The sequence below is a fragment of the Heterocephalus glaber genome, unplaced genomic scaffold (assembly GCF_053883595.1).
Source record: "Heterocephalus glaber isolate CG9 unplaced genomic scaffold, H.glaber_assembly_v1.0 deba00001608, whole genome shotgun sequence".
In the NCBI taxonomy this organism is placed as follows: Eukaryota; Metazoa; Chordata; class Mammalia; order Rodentia; family Bathyergidae; genus Heterocephalus; species Heterocephalus glaber.
The window spans coordinates 2,423,646-2,443,851 of NW_028258379.1; the positions used below are offsets into that span (position 1 = coordinate 2,423,646).

Below are 20,206 nucleotides of genomic sequence, written 5' to 3' on the forward strand. Positions count from 1 at the left end.
CTAGGCAAAATGCAGTATCAGTTGATAGTCTTGTTTGTCAGAAGTTAAGTATTTCTAGCACTCGCAGCTTAAGAGTAGATGAAGAGATGGTCCCATTACATATAGTCAGGTCACACCAGGGGCAAGTGAATCATTCTCAGTTTTTCATGGTAGCAACTGTGCTTCTCTCAGCAATGTCCAAGGCACAGGACAAAGGGGACTTTCCTTCAGTGCTGCAAGAGGAAGAAGGAAGTTTTCCAAACTTCTACAGATCTCTTTGGCCGCCATGTTCTCCCCAGGGAAACCAGGTTCTGACCTGGGATTCACGTGTGATGTAGTAATGTGTCATGTTGAGGCAGTCTTTTTTGGTATGCGTTTGAGGCATTCTGCTATGTGCCTTACTTTGAAGTGAGGCAGAAGCATTGCTTTGATGCCTATAGGTTGAAAATAATAAAGGATATGTGATTTGGATCAGTTCTCTAACCACACTTAGTTAAAAAAATCACTGATTGTCATCTGCTATATGCAAAGCAATAGAGAAATAAGTTAAAACTCCATTCTTTAGTGGAAAAATAAGGACAATCAGTTCTCTGTTGGATCCTATCTATGGGATTTTTATGGAATTTTATCCCATAGATAATACCTTCAATTTCTGTTTTTTCAGTTAATCTTCCTAAAGTTGTATCTTTTCCAGTGATTTGAAACAAAAGGTTAAATATGGTAAATACTAGCTATCTTATTGAAAGACTTGTCTCTTTAGAAATCACAATTCTTATAATCAATACCATTTTGAAGATATCTTGTATGCTGGTCTCTGTGTACTGACACTGAAGTCATGATTGTCACTGAAAATTCTCCACATCACTGAAAGAAAAATAATCATGGCAATCCTTCTTAAGCAAATATTGCCAAAGTGGATCATAACTCATAACTTGAGACTTAGAGGCTCAGAAGCCAGTACTGTCCTGAACCTGAGAAAGCATTAATCTCAAATAGGAATAAAATCATAATACTTCGGGGTTTTACAAAATGTTTCCCATCTAGCATATTTTCATAAGAACAATTTATTTATATATTCAGTAGGAGTTTTAGACTGAGCAGACCAAGAACATGAGTTTTATAATTTTACACATAAAATATCATGGAGAAAGGCTAATATGTGCCATGAAGTTTTAAATTTCTGGCAGAGGATCATACTTACATGCGTTGGCCACAGCTGGCCTGGATAACGTCAGCTGTAATGACACAGCGCTGGGGAGTCAGGCTCTCTGCATTATTCCTCTCCCAGCTTCCCTGACCCAGAATCAGGTTGTTTGTGACCCCCAAGGCCTGCTAGCCCCTGTGGCCTGAAACAACCACCTTCACAATAATGATGTTTCACAGTGCACATATTTTGTTCAATTGATGTCGCTGATTTAGCCTTTTCAGTATTTTAAAGAAGGCTCCCACAGTTCATCACTCAAATGAAAATGCTAGCTCAAGCTAAAAAGCAATATGTATTTTGAGGCAGGAAGATCACTAGTTTGAACTCAGCCTGGGTAACTTAACAGCTTAGTGAGTCTCAAATAAATAAATGATAGATAGGGCTGGGGGTGTAGTGCAGTGCATGAGTTCAATGCCCAGTAGCCTAAAAATGAATGACTATAAAAGAAAAATATGTTTTACTAGACTTGGTGTATAAAGATCATTGTGTCTGGAACCATGGTGAGCAGGAAATAAGAATCAGTCTCTGCTTCAAGAAACTTCACTGTTCTCTATTTAGAGATTAACAGTTCAGATCAGTGCACCTCCAATAAATTCCTCATAGGTTTTGAATCTAAGTCTAGTAGAAATCTGAAGAGGTCACATCTCTGTTTGGGTTGGTTGTCTCTCTCATCACCTTCTCTTAATTTTTTTCTTTATGTGTTTAGAAAAACTCCTCAACCTCATTCTAGTACCTCAGAGTCATCTTGAGAGGGTTCTTTCCAACTAAATCTGAGGCTAGACATAACCCCATTAGCCAAGCTTTGTAGAACCTAGAGCAGGTACTGGGCAAGGTTAAAATTTATATGGAATAATTCAGATCGGATAAACTCAGTTACTTGAAGCTGTATTTTTGAGGTAAATATACAGCAGATATTTTTGGTGACTATCATTACCCAGTAATGTCGATGATCCACACTCTGTTCTAAGAGGAGACAGCCTCCAGTGCGTCATCTAAAGGGAATCTCGGCCTCCTGGAGACTCCATTGTTCCCTCTCCTTGCAGGTCCACTCTGAACCTCTTCCTGTTTTTCAGATCCTTACTAACACAAGCTTTTCCTTTGGCTGGAGACCGCACCTGAGCTGGTTTACTCTCCTCTATCTAACACTGGCTTTCCTAGATGGCCCTGGGTGTTCCCTCTGGGGTGTCGTCTCCAGCAGGAGCAAGGCTTCAGGCTTACAGCACCAGGGCTGGTACCATGACCTTGATAAGCTTCTGTCCCTGAGTCTCAGTGCCCTGGCTTCTCAAAGAGAGGTAGTAAAATCCAGACCATAGGGTTGTTGTCAAGATTAGGTGAAATAACATATGTAAACCTCTCAAACAAACAATAAGCATTGTGCTTCTTCCTCCTTCAAGAAATGTGCCCTCAAAGTCATTTTCTGAAAATCTTAAAAGTTGTCAGATAAAATTTCTAGAAAAGAAAAGCACTCTCTGTACCATTTTGCACATTTCAGTCTCCATACCTAAAACTAAGACACTTAACTGCTGTCACCAGGATACTGAGCTGGTCTTTCCAGAGGGCTGAGGCATTTAAATGCCAATGTGTTGAGGCAAAGAAAGCAACAGTAACAGCACTCAGGACTTAGGAGAGGAGCTGGGCATGCGGCTCAGAGGTAGAGTGTCTGGGAAGCATGTGCATGGCCTGGGTTTGGTCCCCAGTACTGGGAGAAAAAATACACAGAGGAGAAACACTGAGGAGCCAAAGACATCAGAGCCATGGAAGCTAAGAACCTGCCTGTAGAGTAGAGCTGTCCTGGGGCACATGTGGCTCTTTCCTTGCCTGGCTGTGGGACCTTGGACCGGTTTCCTCCTCTGTGCCTGTGAGGTGCTGTATCTGTCCTACAGGGACACTGCATGGATGGCCCAGGACACTGCATGGATGGGTGGAGCAGCACGTAGCAGAGAGCACACGCTTAGGATACAATTTCCCCAGTTATTAGAGCTATGTGCATGAAATGATGTCTAGACCCTTCACCCTCCTCTCAGAAAAAACACGACTTTGGCATAATAGGAAGAAGGTTCAAGATACCAAGTCATGCTTCATAAACACCCAGATTGCTTTCTGACTCTAATTTCAACTTGATTTAATTAGGCCCAGATATTCTTTTCCTCATGAAAGAAACCTTCATAATTATCTTTTCTGGAAACTTCTGGAGATAGAGATGATTGCACAACAGTGTGGATGTGCTTGATGCCACTGAATTATACACTAACGAAATAGTCTAAATGGTAAATTCTGTCACTTGTGTTTTGCTACTATAAAAAAACAGGGGGGAAAACTGAAATCGGGGTCCAGATTTTCCTGACTCCTAATCAAAGATTCCAAGCTGAACTATACCTTTCCATTTCCGATTTTTCTTCTACTTCTCATTCAGAAATATCTTTCTACTCTTAGAGTCCCATGTTTCTAGTACTCAGATTGTTTCCTGATGGGATTCTTTCCTATAGTACGAGGAATATTAGCCCCTAGAGGATGTTACCAGGATGCTGTGTGCTTATTGCTCACATAGCGTGAATCTCTCCCCTGTTTAACTTTAACACAGCAAGATAATAATCAATTGTAGCCTTAAAGACTGTGCATTTGAATAATGCTGCAATAGTTATCATGCTATTGACTTGAGAAGAGTGTTAGTGATCATGAAAGGAGAAGCTAATATGTAAGGCAAACAGAAGCCACCTTCAGCTCAATTCAGTCAATGCTTGTCAGATGGCTTCCTTTGCTTGGCTTGTGCCAAATGCTAGGAATGCAAATGAGAAAAGTTCTTCTGTTGCTTTCAGATTAGTAGGGATGAGGACAGGTAAACCAATATTTAGCATACTCTCAAGGAAGAATGATCTTTCAAGACCTTTCTCTGGAGGTAAGAACAGGGAAAGTAACATCAGGACAGGACAAAGGAAGTGGCATTCAGGCTGAGTTTTAAGGGAGAATTAGAATCACTCAAGTGCACAAGGGTGAGCAGTATTTTGAAGGCAGAGAAAATACTTGGGCAAAGCCTCAGAAACAGGAAGTAGCATGTGTGTTCCAAGAACCTTAGTTACACGTTCACACCATGGGAGAAGGAAGTGTGGGTGGCCAGAGTGAGAGATGAGTGTTGGGCAGGTAAACACCGATGGGTCCAGGAGCTGTTTGAGGAGGGACATAGACTTTGGTGATCCCGTGGGTCTGGACTCCAGCGGAAGGTTGGAGATTATCACTGCCAACTATGGAGTGGATAGATGTTCATTAGGGGAGAGAAGACGCGTGGGGGGGGGGGGGATGGCACAGGAAGGGGCTTGAGCTTTGTGGGTAGTGCAAGGGCAGGTCTCTGAAAGCTCGGTTGCAACCAAGCACGTGAGACCACGTCATTGTCTCACGTTGGAAAGATCACTCTGGCTGTGGTAGAGAGCATGGACCATCAGACTAACGTTGTTTGCAGGTGAAATGATTCCTGGCATTTCAGAATAGTCCCGGGGTGAGTGAAGGAACGGGGCCCACACGATGCTGCATGTGTCTGTCACGTCAAGTCTGAGTATGGGGTACAATCCGGGATCTTTTGACTGTCTTCTTTATTGGTATACATTTGAAAGTTGTAAGAATGAGGAAAAATGTATGTGCTAACGTATGAATGGGTATCTTCTACAAAATCAGCAGGAGTCTCTGAAGAAACACCTCTAACCTGTATAGAAAAGGCGAGCTCAGCCTTCACAGCTGAAGGGAAATGGTTTAGCAATACAAATACCCACAGAGAGCCAAGGATATGAGCCACACAGAAGCTGTCCTGTGGATCCCAGGTACATCTTTTGAGTCCAAGCAAGACCTTTGGGTTCCTGGACTGGGAGTCTACACCACCCTGATCCTTCTATGCTACAGATAAAGAAATAAAGTTTATTTCTTCTGTGTCTCTGAAGAGTGTGCATGCTTTCTCAGGAAGGGTCCTTCAGCCCCCAAATCAGTAGCTCAGTGTACACCCAAGAAACACTTTCAGCAAGTAAAAAAGAGAACAGAAAAGGTGAGCCATCCTGGGCCTGCCCCAGACTACTACCCTTGTGACCCTGTGAGGTCCTTGTCTGCCTGGCTGGGTGAGCCCTGTCCCACTGGAGAGATAGGAAGAGCCAAGATCTCCAAGCTAGGCTCCCATACCCCTTCTCCCACTGTCTCCATGGGGTGAATCATCTCGGCGTGGCTTCCAGAGATTGCCTGATAATTTTGTTCCTAAATAGACGACCAGAGCGATTCCTGGATTTATGCCTATTGGATAGTCTGCTTGTCTTTTTTTATCTAAAAGAAAATGATTTTAAATTCCCTGTTTTACCATAGAAGGTCTTACTATTATTCCATATATGTGTGAACTGTTCACACTCCCATCTGTGTGCTCTTGCGTAGAGTTAAAGACCTCGGCACTTCACCTAGCATAATAACGTCCGTGAGTCCCCTGAGCTGGGCGGGCGAGGGGTCCTTGGGCAGCATCCCAGGCAGGAAGGCCCCAGCCCCTTTGGTCTCCTAATCCAGCATCACTCCCCTGTCCCTGTCCTTCCCGTCATCACCTCTACTCTAGCCTCTCCTTCTCTGCCACCCCCAAGATTCAGGACATTGGAGAGCTTTGTGTATGGCTGTCCAGAAATTTCCTGTAGCCATGAATCCAGGACAAAGGATTTGACTTGTGAGAACACTTTCCAGAGAGTCTGATGCCATGGGTGAGGGTAGTTAGAGCACACACTGTGTGCAGCCCAGGACTTTGACTTGAGAATCCCGAATCATTAACCTGTGATCTTTACAGCTAGAGGTAACCAATGGATAGGCTATTTTCTTCCTTGCTCTTTTGTCTTATCGCCCCTTAAATATATCTGTTAACACTCAGGGTGAATCCTCCAAAAAGCCCCAGCTTCTGCTTTCAGAGAATTGATTATTAAAATTGGCAGTGGCCTCAGAAATTAACACAAACAGGAGATACAAAGATACGCACATTTGTGTCAGAATAGATAAAGGTTTTCCATATTGTTGACCTTAAAATTTGCTTGTTTGTTTTACTTGCTTTTGGAATATCTATTGCATGTTTGCTGTTACCACCATGTTACCAAGTTGCCTAGGCTGGCACTAAATTATGCTAAAGTGTTGATAATCATGACACCAAAGAAAATAGACAATTTGTGTGAGATTTTAGGTTCACCTGAGTGTCTGGCTGCAGGATGGAAGGCATGGGCAGGTCCTGTGGAGGTCCTGGAGCTGGGAAGTTGAAGCCCATCTCAGAGGCGGCGCTTTCGTTGAGTCAGCTCCGGTGAGAAGTCACATGGCTCCTTGCTGACTCCGGTGAAGGCGGCACCTTTGTCTCGGAGCTCAGAGCGCACACTCTGTTAGATAAGTGCTGAAAGGAGTTTGGTACGTTCTCCCGAGTCACCTCTTGTCACTTCTGGAGGCATTGTAAACTTGGCATCAACGGGAGATTAGAAAGTGCTTTTGTTCCTAAGCTTTGCAGAAATCAAAGTGTGTGTGTATGTGTGGGGTTCATCTGTCATCAGACTGATCAGATTTCATCAGACTGATCAGATTTCATCAGCCGTGCTGTGTCTGCAGGATCCCTGCTTTTCTCAGTGCACAAAGGAGGGGGGAAAATTGTGTGTCCAGTTGTATGGCCAGGCAGCTGATTTGAGGAACACTGTTACCCTCCCTCTTTGCCCCTTCCTCCTGGTAGAGATTGGACTGCTCAAGGGAATGGCCGAAGGATGGTCAGTCAGGCGGAGGTCAGGGAGGAGGAGGAAAAGATGGAGCTATAATGATCTGGACCTGGAGGATCCAGCTCCAGGCCATGGGCACTGGTTTTTCAAATACTGTTATGTGCAAAATCCCAAAGAATTATCAAAAGATCCTAAAATAAGAAGGGAGGTTAACATGCATCCCAGCTGTCCCTTGCCAGGTGCTGGGGATTGAACCCAGGGTCTTGTGCGTGCTGGGTGAGCGCTCTACCACTGAGCCATCCCCAGCCCTAATTGGGTGGTTCTTGTCATATCCTTTGTTAACATCTTTTCCTCTGATTAGATTGTAAGTTTTCTAAGAATGGAGGTCTAAATGTTTTATTTGTAGCCAGCAGTGTGAAGGATTTCTTTTCTTTTTCATTTTTTTGATGTAGTACTCATACCAGTTGTCTATTTAATCTCTATTTCAGCTAGGAGGATACAGATGTCAACGGTTTTGTAAATGGATGGAAATCTTTCACCTGTGGAGATTTGCTAACTAATTGTCTGTGGATTGGAAGGGCTTTTTAATTTGGAAAAGCTCTTGTGAACAGAAGCAATACACTTTTGCTTCTTTAAGCAAAAGTTGGCCAGTTTCCTGGCCAACTATTGAAGAGCCATAATTTTTAACAGTTGATCGTTAGGTTTGGTTTAGACACCACAGATAATGTGCATCCAGACTAAGGAACGGTATTTGCCTGGGCTCAATCAGGGGGAAATAAAGGACTTTGTATAATGTGCCTCTGGAGAACCCTTCTCTAGCACTCACTTCTTTTGTTAGCCACTTTGGAAGATGGCATCTAGACAGAAGTCATTTTTGTAGCATGGGCATGTGGGGCGGCCGCAGCAAAGGAGAGCCCCTTTCCCTCTGACACTTAGAAGAGAGTGAAGAACCATGGAACCTGGCCATCAGTGAGAGCTGCTTGAGACGTGTTCACCAGGAAGAACACTGTGGTGGCTAACAAAGGTCCTAGCATCAGCACGGGTGTGTGACCTGGGGCTTCCACCTCTGAGGCTTGCCTCTCATCTTTACCTGGTTTTAACCAGCCTTGTCACATGATCTGAGTGAAGCTACTGACACGGCTTGGGACTCAGGGAAGCAGTCATATTTACAAAACACAGGAAAGGCCGAGTGTTGGCAGCCCTGAAAAAGGACAGAGTACATGTCCATGAAAAAACGGTTGGGTCCCAGTCAAAGACTGGATGGAAAATACAGCCAACTATGAATTGGGCACTGTTCCTGTCCCAGTGTGGGAACAGGAAGAGCACAGGGCACATATTGTCCTAAGTTCTATTAGGAACAAATGAAGTACACTTTGTGGTACACCTCCTGAGAAAGATCACGGATTATCCTAGTGTAGCTCACTTATAACCTGCCAGGTAAAGCATTTGCCAGCTAACGTCTTCAGATGCATCCTCACACTCACATACCCGCTCCTGCAACAGCCAGCTTGGGGAGATCAGCTTGAGAAAGTTTTATTTCATTTTTTATGAAGAAAAGTCCACTTCACACCCAAAGAATACATGGCATCTGTAGCTGAGGGTGCCACAGTCATCTTCAAAATGTCAGCTTTTTTTCTTCCAGAGCTTTAGTGACAAATTTAAGAACAGAAGAATGAGAGGCTCAGACTCTCCAGTCCTGTTACTGGCGTAGGCTGTGGAGGACCCTGATCTGGTCTCACACCTGATACTGGACAGATCTGTTGGCTTCTGCTTCAAACACTTCCCATAAAATCATGTTCCTTTCAGGAAGGCCTCTTCCATCACTGAATGCCATTACATTCTTTAAAATCTTATTTTGTTTCTACTTTCCTCACGATATGCTTTCTTTAACTTCTACCCCCTGAACGTATTTCTCCCTCTCAGAGCTGCCTTGTGGCTGGCAGCTCTTCAAGCAGTTAAGATACGAATATGTCCTTCTGTCTTCTCCAAAGCAGAGATTCTCTGCTATTTGAAGTAAAATTAGGTGCCAGATGGGATGATTCCTCGGGTCCTTCCTACGACCATTACTTTCCTTCCCCTTCTTTTAACACCTGTCCTGGGTGAATGTCTCAGCTACTTCTCCCTCCGTAGAATTGGAGGAAGAAGAATGGCACGCAGACTAGAAGGGGGAGAACAGGAGGAAGCCCACAGGGTGCTGTGAATTCCCATCTTGAGGAATTCGGTCCTGATGTCAGGCCAGGCTTCCTCCCAACCTAAGTCTTGCTCACACTGCTCTTTAGTCCAGAACCCAAATGAGAAGGCTGGCACCCTCAAGAGTGCCAAAGAGGCAAAGCACAGTGACCAAAACCAAAGGCTTGAGTCCAACAGGCCTGGGTTCAAATCCCAGCCCCGCCACTCCCAGACTGCAGGCCTAGACAGGCTGCAGATGGGTCTGTTTCCTAATAGACAATGTTCCTAACTTGAACGATGTGAGAATTCATCGCGGTTGCTCCAGGATCATAGAGAATGAATTAGAAACATGTCAATCAAGGCCAGGTGCATCATAGAGTGTCTAACACACACACAGCATAGAGATAGCTGCTATTTCTTAAGCTGTGACATTTATAAGACCTGGACCTTCTTTACTCCGCTGTCTACACTCCACTCCCACAGCTGCCCCCTTCCCAGACTAGCCTGGATGCCTGGCAGGATGCTGTACATGCGCACATTACCAGTCCCATCAGGGTCCAGTCTGAGCCTCCTTTAGCCCGCTCAACATTCACACAGGAGCACTGGTCTGTCTGAGCGCCTGACCCTGAGAACATCGCCCTTCCCTCCCCAGGGCCATCCGGAAAGCCCCGTGCATGTGTCCCTCCTGCCCAACAAGCCCCACGCTGCCCACTGGACGGGTGTCAGCCTCACCTCAGGCATGCCTGCCTGCCCCAGCCTCCTCCTGTGGAAGGGACTTGCTCACCCTCTCGCGTCTCTATCCCAGGCCTTCTTATTTTTCACTCACACACCCAGCTCCCTCCCTCTAGTATGGCTGCCCCAAGCAGAAGGCACTGCGAGTGCAGGTCCGTGTCTACCCGCGTTGGGGGCAGGAAAGGACAGGGTCAGTGACTGCGCTGAGTACTGGGCAGACCCTGGACAGCCATGCTGCGATGCAGCCTCACAGGGAGCGCGTTGTGGCCCTGGAGGGCCATCAGGCTGGGCGCCTCTGAGCCTCCATGGCTGTGCCCCACACACTACTCTGCGCCCTGTACTCTTTCTCTGCCCTTCTCCCCAGGTCTCCCTTTGGAACCCTAAAATGCCTTCTTCCCACCCGGGAACACCTCGCTGGAACACTGGCGAGCGTGTCCTGAGCTTGGTTTCCTGCCCTTCAGGCTCGGCAGCATCACCTGCTGATTCTGTCTGCCTTTTGTCTAAGTTCTGAAATTGAATGAAAAGAGAAGGTCATTTTGTTTGCTCAACAGCTAAATGCAACTGTTGGGTAGAACATGCAGTGTTCTTTGGCTCCTGAAAGAAAGTGTTATTAGCCTAATTGCTCTATTTATATAACTAGTCCTCTTCCCGTGAAATCAGACATGTTTTGAAAGAGGAAGACACACTTTTAGCCATTGCTTACATTTTAATTAGTTTCAAAGTACATTTGGATCCTGTTATCTCAAGACTCACAATTCCATGGAGTTAGTTTAAACCTTTTTTCCCTCTCTCTTTTTGGTACTAGGTACTGGGAATTGAACCCAGGGCCTTCGCACTGACCTACACCCCCAACCTTCCCCTTTTTATCAGTGTTTTACTTTGAGACAGGATCTCCATAAGTCCATAAGTTGCCCGGGCTACGCTCAAACTTTCGATCCTCCTGCATAGCACAGCCCAGGACATGATCAGTCGTGGACCCGACACCAGACTGGCAAAGAATTGGCTCCTTTGGACCCAGCTTTCTACACTCCATGTTTCCCTCCCTTGTTAACACAGAGATGACTACACTTTAAAAATCCTGAATATTATTTGTTTCAAGATTGCCTTAGAAAAGATCTGCTGTCAGCAGACTGTTTTCCAAAGACTGTTGCTACAACCCCATGGTTGGGGCCCGGGACTTCAAGAGCGGAAACAAATCTTGTTTTGTCTCTCCTGGCTGCAGCAGTGGAGACCAGCTAAGCCCCAGGGTCACGGCTGGCCTCAGATTTTACTCTCTTCCCTCAGAGTCTTAAGGTAGAAAAAGATGCACCAACAAGTGATTTTGAAAGATTCTAGTACTGATACTGTTATTTCTCGAAGCCCTTTTTGGCGCCAGGTACTTTACATTGATTTACTTATGTACTCACTGTGACTTACTGAGGACAGGGAAATCCACATTTTATAGCTAATCCTGGGCCCAGAGAAGTGAGGAAAACTCTCCATAGCCACACAACTCCTCAGTGCTAGAACTGGTGTACAGACCCAGGACCTGACAGTTCCCTTGTGTATTCTCCATATCAGACGAGATCCCCTTCGTGCATCTTTCTCTGCATTGCAGTTTTCCCAGAACATTCTTTTACAAGCCTGGCCCACACTGTGGCATATGTTGCCCTCTTGAGCTCCCTCGGGAGATGCTTTGCTGATCGATTCTTCGGGTAGTCCTACAGCTCCAGCAGCCTAGACGGAAGTGGTCAGGGTCTCGTTCTCAGAGCCTGGTGTGCCCGATTGCTTTCGTAGCCTCTGGACCAAGTCCACTTTCCTGAGGCCCACAGAGGGAAGGGAATGCAGAGTGGCCTGTGAGTCCTTGAGTCCTCTCCTGCTGTCTAGGGTGAGACTTCCATTTTCAGTGGAGCCAGACTTCTCCCCCTTGGCTCCTTATTCACTCTCAGCAGCTTAGAAAGTGCTTTTGTTGGCCCTAGAAAACATTCTGCTGCCTTCAGTAAATGTATTCAGACTCATTCGTGAAATCACATTATTTTCTTTTTGGGCCAGTGTTCCCATTTGGGCCACCTCCAGGGAGGAGGTCAGTTGGGGTGAGGCAGGTTTTAAGTGTGAGTTTAGACATAGACAAAAGTTATTGCTCGAAACAGCATTGTTGTTGATTTGTTTGGCATCTGGGTCCCGTTAGGGATGTAAGCAAATAGAATTAAGTTTTCTGCAAAAGCATTTTGCAGTCATCATGCACGGCAGAAGGAAGATGGTGTTTAGAGGGAGTCCTGTGCCCACCATGGGATGAAAAGACACCACCGAGCCACCAGCTCTGCACACCTGCACCGGTGTGTACTATGACCAATTTTAGGCCTGTGATGGGCTGAACTGTTTCCTTAGCTCCCCGTCTCTGCATCTTGGAGGGGCTGTAAGCCACACCCACACCTCTCTTCCCCTAGCCCCTTCACACCCCTCGCCCTCAGAGGGCTCCAGCCCTGTTTCTGTTCATGGTACTCATCTCTGGCTTCTTCCTGAGCTCCTGCAGCTGCCGACCCAGATTGCTTCTCGCTGTGTGCCAGGGGTCAGGAGGAAGTGAAGCCAGCCAGGTGTGAGGGTTAGGGAGTAGCAATACGAGTGGCCTCCTGGGGATCTGGGCTCCCCCAAAAAGGCAGCTACTGCTCAATTCCAGGTCATTTTCTATGATGACGTAGTTCAGGCTCAATGTTCTAAAAGGCCACATTTTCCAAGAGAGATTGGAAAACCTGACTTTGGTGTGATGTGACATTTCCTAGTTTTCAATGTTTGACAAGTAAGTAAAATTTCTTTTAAAACATACTATATGGGGCCTGGGGCTTTAGCTCAGTGGTTCTGCTGCCTGCCTTGAAAGTGCAAGGTCCTGAGTTCGATCCCCGGTACCAAAAAAAAAAATACTATATGGACTAAATAAAATGTGCCTGAGGGCTGGACTGGTCTCAGTTCTTCCATTCATGTTCTTGTTCTCTCCCTCCCTTCCTCTTTCCCCCTCTTTCTCCATGCATACTCATGATCTTGCCTGGACTCTGAGACAGTTCATCCATCTCAGAGGCAGCTCTCCGACCCTCACCTACCCCCAGATTTGCAGAGCTGTTTGTGACCATGGGGCCTGCACACCTCACAGCAAAGCTGAGCCCATCAGCCTCCCGGATTTGTCGAGGCTGTGAGATCTTTAGTCATCTAAGAAACAAACAGCGATTTCCCAGAGATTAGCACAGTTCTTCAGGAATTGACACTGCGGTGGGCAAACAAGAGCCGAAGTGAACTAGGAACATGTTCAGAGGGGGAGCGGGGAAGCTTTTAAATGCCAGCTGGGGAGGCTCACAGCAGCTCTCTTGAATGATAACCCTTGACAGTGGGGTCAGTAACAAAGGCAGCATTGCTCCAAAGCTGACCCGGGGGTTTGGGGCAAACTCCCTTGAAGAAGCCTTTTCTGTGTCCAGTTCTGTGCTCATTCTTGTCACCAGACCCATGCGTGGGCGCTCATCCTTCACATCCTCCAGGCTCTCTTTCTGTTTGGGTTAGGGTTGGACAAGTGATTCCATTTTGATCTGAAAACTTTTACAATCTCTGAAAGGTTTGTTGCTTTGTCTCTGTTCCCTGACAGAAATACTACAAGGAACAACTGCTGTTCTGTGCCTCACTTCCTTACTCGGCCCCACTTCTCTGCCAGGCAGGCAGGGAGGATGTATGACCTTGGACTCTGGCCCGTGACTGTATTCCCCAATAGGTAGTGCTCGCTCGTCTCTCACAAGCCTTGTAGGGCTTGCTTCCAGTTTTCTCCCCTGTTAACTGGAAGCTGTCTGAGCCTCTGAACTCGTGTGTCTTCTCAGACGGAGTGTTCGCCCACCACCAATGCTCGCCTCTCCGTGTGGGATCTCCCGTCGCCACCCCGTAGCCAGGGCCATCTCCCGGATCAGATGGAGGCTCTCAGCTCTCATCTCCCCAGACACTTCTGATGAGTGCAGCTGGCTGCAGGGAGAGTTCTGCAGCCGCCCTGAGGGCCGGCTGTCGCCAGCAGCGGGGTCACACGCCCGGTGCTGTGTGCATCTCTGTGTTCGTGTGGGCTCTGTGCTGAGGCACAGTTGTCTTCTTCATCCTCTTCATCTCTTGGCAGGTGCCACCTCTTCTCTGACATTGCTGCTTTCCTGCTCATTGCCCCAGTGCTCATTCTTGGTCCTCTTCTAAGGCCCCCTCTCCAGCACTTGGTCTAAGTCTGTCTTCATTTCATCCCGCTGGGTACTACAGAATCCATCTGCCTCTTCCCCCTTCTCTGGACTCAGTGGAGAGACACTGTCTTTGTCACCTGCAGGCACCCCAAAGCCCAGTGTACTGCCTTGCGTTCAACAGACACCACGTAAACCTTCATAAATGGAGTGAAAGGTTTTTTTTAAGAGGAGGACAGGGCAAGGGATGTAGCTCAGTAGCACCATGCCTCCCTAGCAAGTGCAAGGTCCTGAGCTCAATTCCCAGTACTGGAAAAATAAATGAAGGAAGGAAGGGAGGGAAGGAGGGAGGGAGGGAGAGGAAGGTGGCTACATCTAAATGGCTTAAGCCAAGATATTAAAAATCAAACCAAAACAAAACTGGTTATTCCTAAGGATTTACAGAATCTCAAGAGGAAAGTATCAAACTAGTAAGAGTTATTCTGCTGTCCCCAATTCCAGGGATGTGGCTTTCCAAGGGGGAGCCACCATGATTTAGTCTGATTATCCCCAGGCAATGCCTTTTCCACAGTGCCAGGGAGGGAAGAATGGGCAAAGTCTCCCAGTCACCAGTGATTCTGCTACCCTGGCATATAGTCCTGCACTGTTCCTCTTGCCCAGAACAAGCTGTTCCCACACATTCACAAGATGTCCTCTGTCTGCATCATTGGCAGGGCTGGGAATTTCCCACAAGCCACCTGGGTCTGTTCTGTCATCCTTCTCTCCTGAGTTTTTTTGCAGCATTGTTATTTGTTAATTAGCTCTTAGAAAAGCAATTGCTTGTCCATTAGGGAGTATATCCCACTGACCTTCCCAGGGACAGAATCTACTTGTTTTGTTTTGTTTTTTGTAAGCATTTTCCCCATCTTGTCTTCCTGAAGATGAAACTTTATCCAAAGAGATCTCAAACTGTATGAACTTCTAGCTCTTAGAGAATGGAGCAACTTATAAACATGTATTTCCTGACTCCACGTTGATGATTATAAGTGCCTGGAATGGAAACTGCTCTGCTTGGACCTGTGTAGCTTTGAATGCTTACTTTACTTTGGACCCCACCTCCAGTCTGGTAGTCCCTCAGGCCTGTAATCCCTTAACAGTTTACCTGGAGCAGCAGTGAGTTTTAAGTATTGACTATCCAGGGCGTTGTTCAGGCCAGAGCCATTTTAACCAATCAATTCTTATATTAAATAAACTTGATAAAATTGTCATTTTTTTACTTCCTGTTATAAAAATTAACCCAAAATATGTCATTTTTGGTCATCTTGTATTTAAGTAATTAGACAAGTAAATGGTTAATTCCTTGTCATTTGGAGAAGAGAAGCCACTGAACCTCATCAGTGTCTTCGTTTTTTATTAGCTCCCCTTTGGTGCTTTTTTCAGAAAGCTTTGCAGCCTTTTTCCTCCGTATTATTGTTTTCATCTCAGTTGACATAATGTCGGGGGCTGTGCAGCTTGGCCATCTGGCATGACGCAGGTGGCCACCTCCAAATACTACCTTTACGTGTCTGCACCAATGAGATTTTCTTTTTATTTACTCTCTAAATTCAGCTCCAAGGCAATATCTATAAACACAGCATTACTTTCGTCTTATATTCACAAATCAAACTTGGAAAGGGATGCTGAGGGGCTAATATAAGTTGTCATAAATCTGTTTAATGATAACTTGATTTAAATAAAAACAAAACTTTTTTATCCAAGGCAACTTTTTTGGAAATGAAAAATGAAGTTAGTTGTTTGGGTTTTTTTTAGTAGAAAACCACATTCTGGCCAAGAAAAGTGAATTATCCTCTATGAGTTCACTTTGGAAAAGCATACTTAGCCCAAATATCTGGATAGGAGCTGAGCACCAAGGAAATTTCCTAACTGATGGAAGGATAGAGGATTTATATACAAGTATTGCTCAAATGCATGGCGTCACTTACTTATTTTTTGGTCTCTGCAACAGTAAAGTCTCAGTCATGAAACCTATTTCAAAACGGAGAGAGGAAAGCCACCTTAAAGAAAAAAAAATCTTTCATCTAGAACTGTGTATCTTTTTTGCATAAGGTGGCCAATGCTATGTTTGCAGAAGACAGACTTTTAAGCTTTCACCCTTGCTGCTGCTTCACACAAATCTTCAAAAATAATGACTCTCACTCTTCTTTCTGTGGTCTGGGCAGAGAGCAGAAATCCTGGCCAGCTGGGCAATCTCTCTGAAAAATAGCACAGCTGTTCCTAAAAGTAGCTCCATTCATAAGATGCCTGCTGCCCACAACGGCAGTGTTGGAGAAGATACACTATTTTATAAAGAGCTTCTTTAAAGAGGAAAGAAAAATACCTAGTGTGTACAGAAATGAAACCTGGACCCTTTAGCCTTCATTGAGTGGCCATGTCTGAAATGGAAATGGTCAAAGCCGTAAATCCATGCAAGCAGTTGCACCTCTAAGGCATGATTCATACTGGCTATGCTGCCCATGATGGAAAATCCAACTAGTTCAGCAAGATCAGCCAGAAAGCCTCCTGCAGGCTGGTCTGCCAGGGCTGCTGCCTACTGTCTTGTGACCTAGCTGTTGGACATGAAGGAATGATTGATCCTCTCTCTTTTTCTCTCTTCAGTTCATGACCAAGAATCCCACCATGCGCCTGGGCAGCCTGACACAGGGAGGTGAGCATGCTATCTTGCGGCATCCTTTCTTTAAGGAAATTGACTGGGCCCAGCTGAACAATCGCCAGCTAGAACCACCTTTCCGACCCAGAATTGTAAGTGTCAAGACCATTGCAGTAGACTTCCTCTTCCTTCAGATGATCCGAGTCCATTGGGTGTGTGTCTCCTATGGAATGAGACCAGAAGTCCCTGGACGCACTGTACAGGGCAGCCTCCCCAGGAAGGAGGCCAGGCCCTTTGCTCCCGAGACAGTGTCTTCTCCTTTGTGAGAAGTAACTCAGGTTACTTCTCACAAAATCTTCACCTCTGGCTTCATCCCCCTTTAACCTAAATTAAAATCTTCTCAGGTCTAGGTACCTGAAGTGTTGCAGGTTTCTCCAAAAGAGTTTGGCTAACTAAGTCATTGTTCCTAGGCAATTTCTTCATGTTCCTGAGCCAGGGGCCATATGTGCCTTTCCCTAGTCCCCAAGAAAGAGTGAATGTGAGATGTTCTTTCCGCAAGCCTGGCTCCTGGCTTGGAGAGCCTGGGTCTGCAACAGCTGCGTTGAGGCCAAGTTCCAGCCCCCAGGCCAGGCCCCTTTAGTGAAATCCTGAGCGCACCCACACCCACCAGGGCTGCCTCTGAGCTGTGGACCCAGAGGGGCGGCACCCCTGGGATGGGCCAGCTTCTGCTTTGAGAGCTGAGCTCTGGTTTGTCTGCAGGTCAAGAGATCCCTAGTGGGAAAGCTAGCAGCAGATTAAGAGTCGTGGAGAAGAGTGTTGGTCCAAGGCAGAGAGAAAAACCACTGAGCCAGGTGCTAGGAGCCAGAGGTTGAACACTGGTGGAAGTGATCTTGTCAGCATTAGTTCATAAAGATGTAAAATCATACACAACTTCTGCAGACAGACAGCAGGCTTAATCTGTAACAGTCTGCTAGGCTTTGGACCACGGGCACCACAGGTAAGGGCAATCTCTTCCATGGGCATCCACCCACACTGCGCCGGCTTCTATGTGATTAGGTGAAACTTGGCTTTCAGAGCCTAGAAGCTGTGGTCCTGACTCCCCAGCCAGCCCCAAAGAACAGAATGCATCCGTATCCGACTGATGAGTAACACCATTGGGTAGGTTTTCCCTAAGCTCAGCATTTCCCAGAAGTCTTTGGAGAACAGCTCTTCAAGTGTATATAAGTGTACAAATAGTAGATAGAGTGAGTGTGCACTTACTCAACCTCAGTTGACAAATTCAAGCTCATGTGGCCCTCAGTGAGGTGGGCTAGGAAGCTGGACCTCCACTGAAATAGAGAATAAAGGTGGAGTGAGCTGGCTGGTTTGGGTGACCAGATTAATTCCTTGGCCTTCCAGGGGAAAGCTGGCCTGCTCAGCAGGATTTTCATGGGATTAGAGAATTGATGGTTACCAAATGTCCTAATAATACATGATGCAGTGGAATTGCTATAAAGCGGTGTTTAATCATAATAATTGCATCTGTAAATAATGCCACTGAGCAAGCTGCAGAGCAGTTCTCTGAAGTTACTGGAATGGATTGAGACCCAGGCAAGATGAGTAAGTTTCAAGTCCATAAAATCTGACCCTTGTTTCCTTTTTTTTTTTTTTGACAGAAATCCCGAGAAGATGTCAGTAATTTTGACCCTGACTTCATAAAAGAAGAGCCAGTTTTAACTCCAATTGATGAGGGACATCTTCCTATGATCAACCAGGATGAGTTTAGAAACTTTTCCTATGTGTCTCCTGAATTCCAGCCCTAGTCTTAATAGGGAAGGAGAGCTGGTATGAGGATTCAAAGGGAATACAGACTTCCCAGGAATTTTCTTTGTGGGGACTCCCCAGCATCCGCCTTAGAACACAGTCTTACAAGGAGCAGATGTTCACAGCCTTGTGAAGGATGGAACTCCAAGAATCAACTCTCTCAAGTCCAGAGAGAGCCATGGCCTTGGAAAGAGTTGATACAGAAATGAGATTTTTATGAAGATATCACTGCTTAACCTGTGAAATTCCATGGCTCCTTCAAGCTTGGGATATTAACAGGAACCAAAAGGAGTGAATATGTAAAGAATAATAAAGTAGGTTCCAGAAATTCTGAGGCAAACAGGCTTTTTTACTTCAAGATAGAAATCAAAACTTTCTGTGGACCACTCGGTGCCCTTAGTTAAGCCAGTGAAGCACAGCCCTTCTTTAAGCCCAATGGTGCAGTCTACAAGCAGACTCTAAAGGCTGATGAAGAATTTAAATGTCTTCTTAGGGAAATGAAAGATTCCTTTCCAAATAGAGTGATTGACTCTTCACATTGACCCTGAAGAAGCAAACACTGATATCCTTCAAACTCCCCACTCAAAGCCTAGTGTTGAAAACAGATGTTGGTACCCAGACAACTCCCACAGCAGATCCTGTGACCCTGGCTTTCCTTTAATAGATGTTTATTGGGCTTCCAGTGAAAAGGTGCACCGTCCACAGTGAAGTGAATGGCAGCTCTGCCTTCATGAAGCTTCCATTCTTCCTGGGTTCCTTAATTTACCTGAATAGTGTTTGCATTCTGTGAAATGCCTCTCCACATCACCTGTGTCTCATTCTTTGTCTGCACATAACGCTCTTTCTCACAGAAGGGTCACTGCCAGGCCCCTCACCTCAGCAGCAGGTGAACTTTGGGCACTTGGCTGCCTGCTGCCCTGTGGATCTGACCGCATCCATATCGCCCTGGACTCACGACTGAACACATGCTCGCAGTTTATTTAACTTATGTTGTCAGAGAGAAAGAAGTTTGTTTAATATACTCTGTAATGAGTAGAAACGGATCCTGTAAACAGGGCATATAGCAAAAGCAGACCTTATAATGTATAACCAAATATGACATTGCAGAATTTTATGTGGCTGGAAATAAATACATTTTGTAACAAAGGGGAATTTTGTTTTTGTCTGGAAGGATTTCACCTCTCCTCACTTGGAGAGTAGATTTCCAGTCAAAATAAAAGCTCTGAACAGACTAGATAGAATCCTTGACTCAAGGCAAATTCCTGAGAGGAGAGACTCGAGTGTACTTCTGTGTGTGCAGGACATGGACGCAGCCTGCCTCTTACTGACCCACACTTCTGTTCCAAATCAGGCCAAACCCTGGGGACCTTAGTGCTGGACAGAGTGGTTCTTAGCCACCCATGTAGGTTGGACCTTCAGTGGCCATCCCCGTCTTCTGACCCTACCATCTAGCAGGTGCAGCTCCCAAGGTTGCCAGAGCAAGGGAAGAGGTGGAGGAGAAGCTGGCTGCTTAGCAACTGCTCCTGGGAGGGGTATGTGGTAGGATTAGCTAGAATGTAACTTCCATCTAACTCCACAGGTTGGGGGATGACAGAGTGGCTGAGGAGGACCTGCCCAGTCCTGATGATAGTCTCTGTCTTAAGTTCTTTTTGGTGTTCCAGGGTGAAAATTTTCTCTTGAGTGAGTAGATTTGTGTGGCACTTCTTGCCTTGCCTTCTTTGGAATCACAGGCCTGCCCACTCGCTCTTCTTGGAGCAGGCTGGCAGCAGGCCACTCCCCCAGCAGGGGCTGTCATGACCCTGAGCTCATGGGGCAACGCAGAGGCCAAGAGGAGGTT

General features: G+C 46.0%; 1 protein-coding gene across 2 annotated transcripts in view; it reads left to right on the plus strand.

Annotated features, from left to right (window-relative positions):
* Prkch (protein kinase C eta) overlaps positions 1-19,515 on the plus strand; it is a 209,799-nt gene extending 190,284 nt beyond the window's left edge. The window contains exons 13-14 of one of the 2 annotated variants that reach the window (XM_021247846.2): positions 16,575-16,623; positions 18,222-19,515. In XM_021247846.2, the coding sequence (XP_021103505.1) occupies positions 16,575-16,623; positions 18,222-18,244 (72 nt within the window). In that variant the 3' untranslated portion in view covers positions 18,245-19,515. Of the gene's footprint in view, positions 1-16,574; positions 16,719-18,221 lie in introns of both variants that reach the window. The other variant, XM_004837435.3, reaches the window with a different exon arrangement.
* The last annotated feature ends 691 nt before the right edge of the window (positions 19,516-20,206 follow it).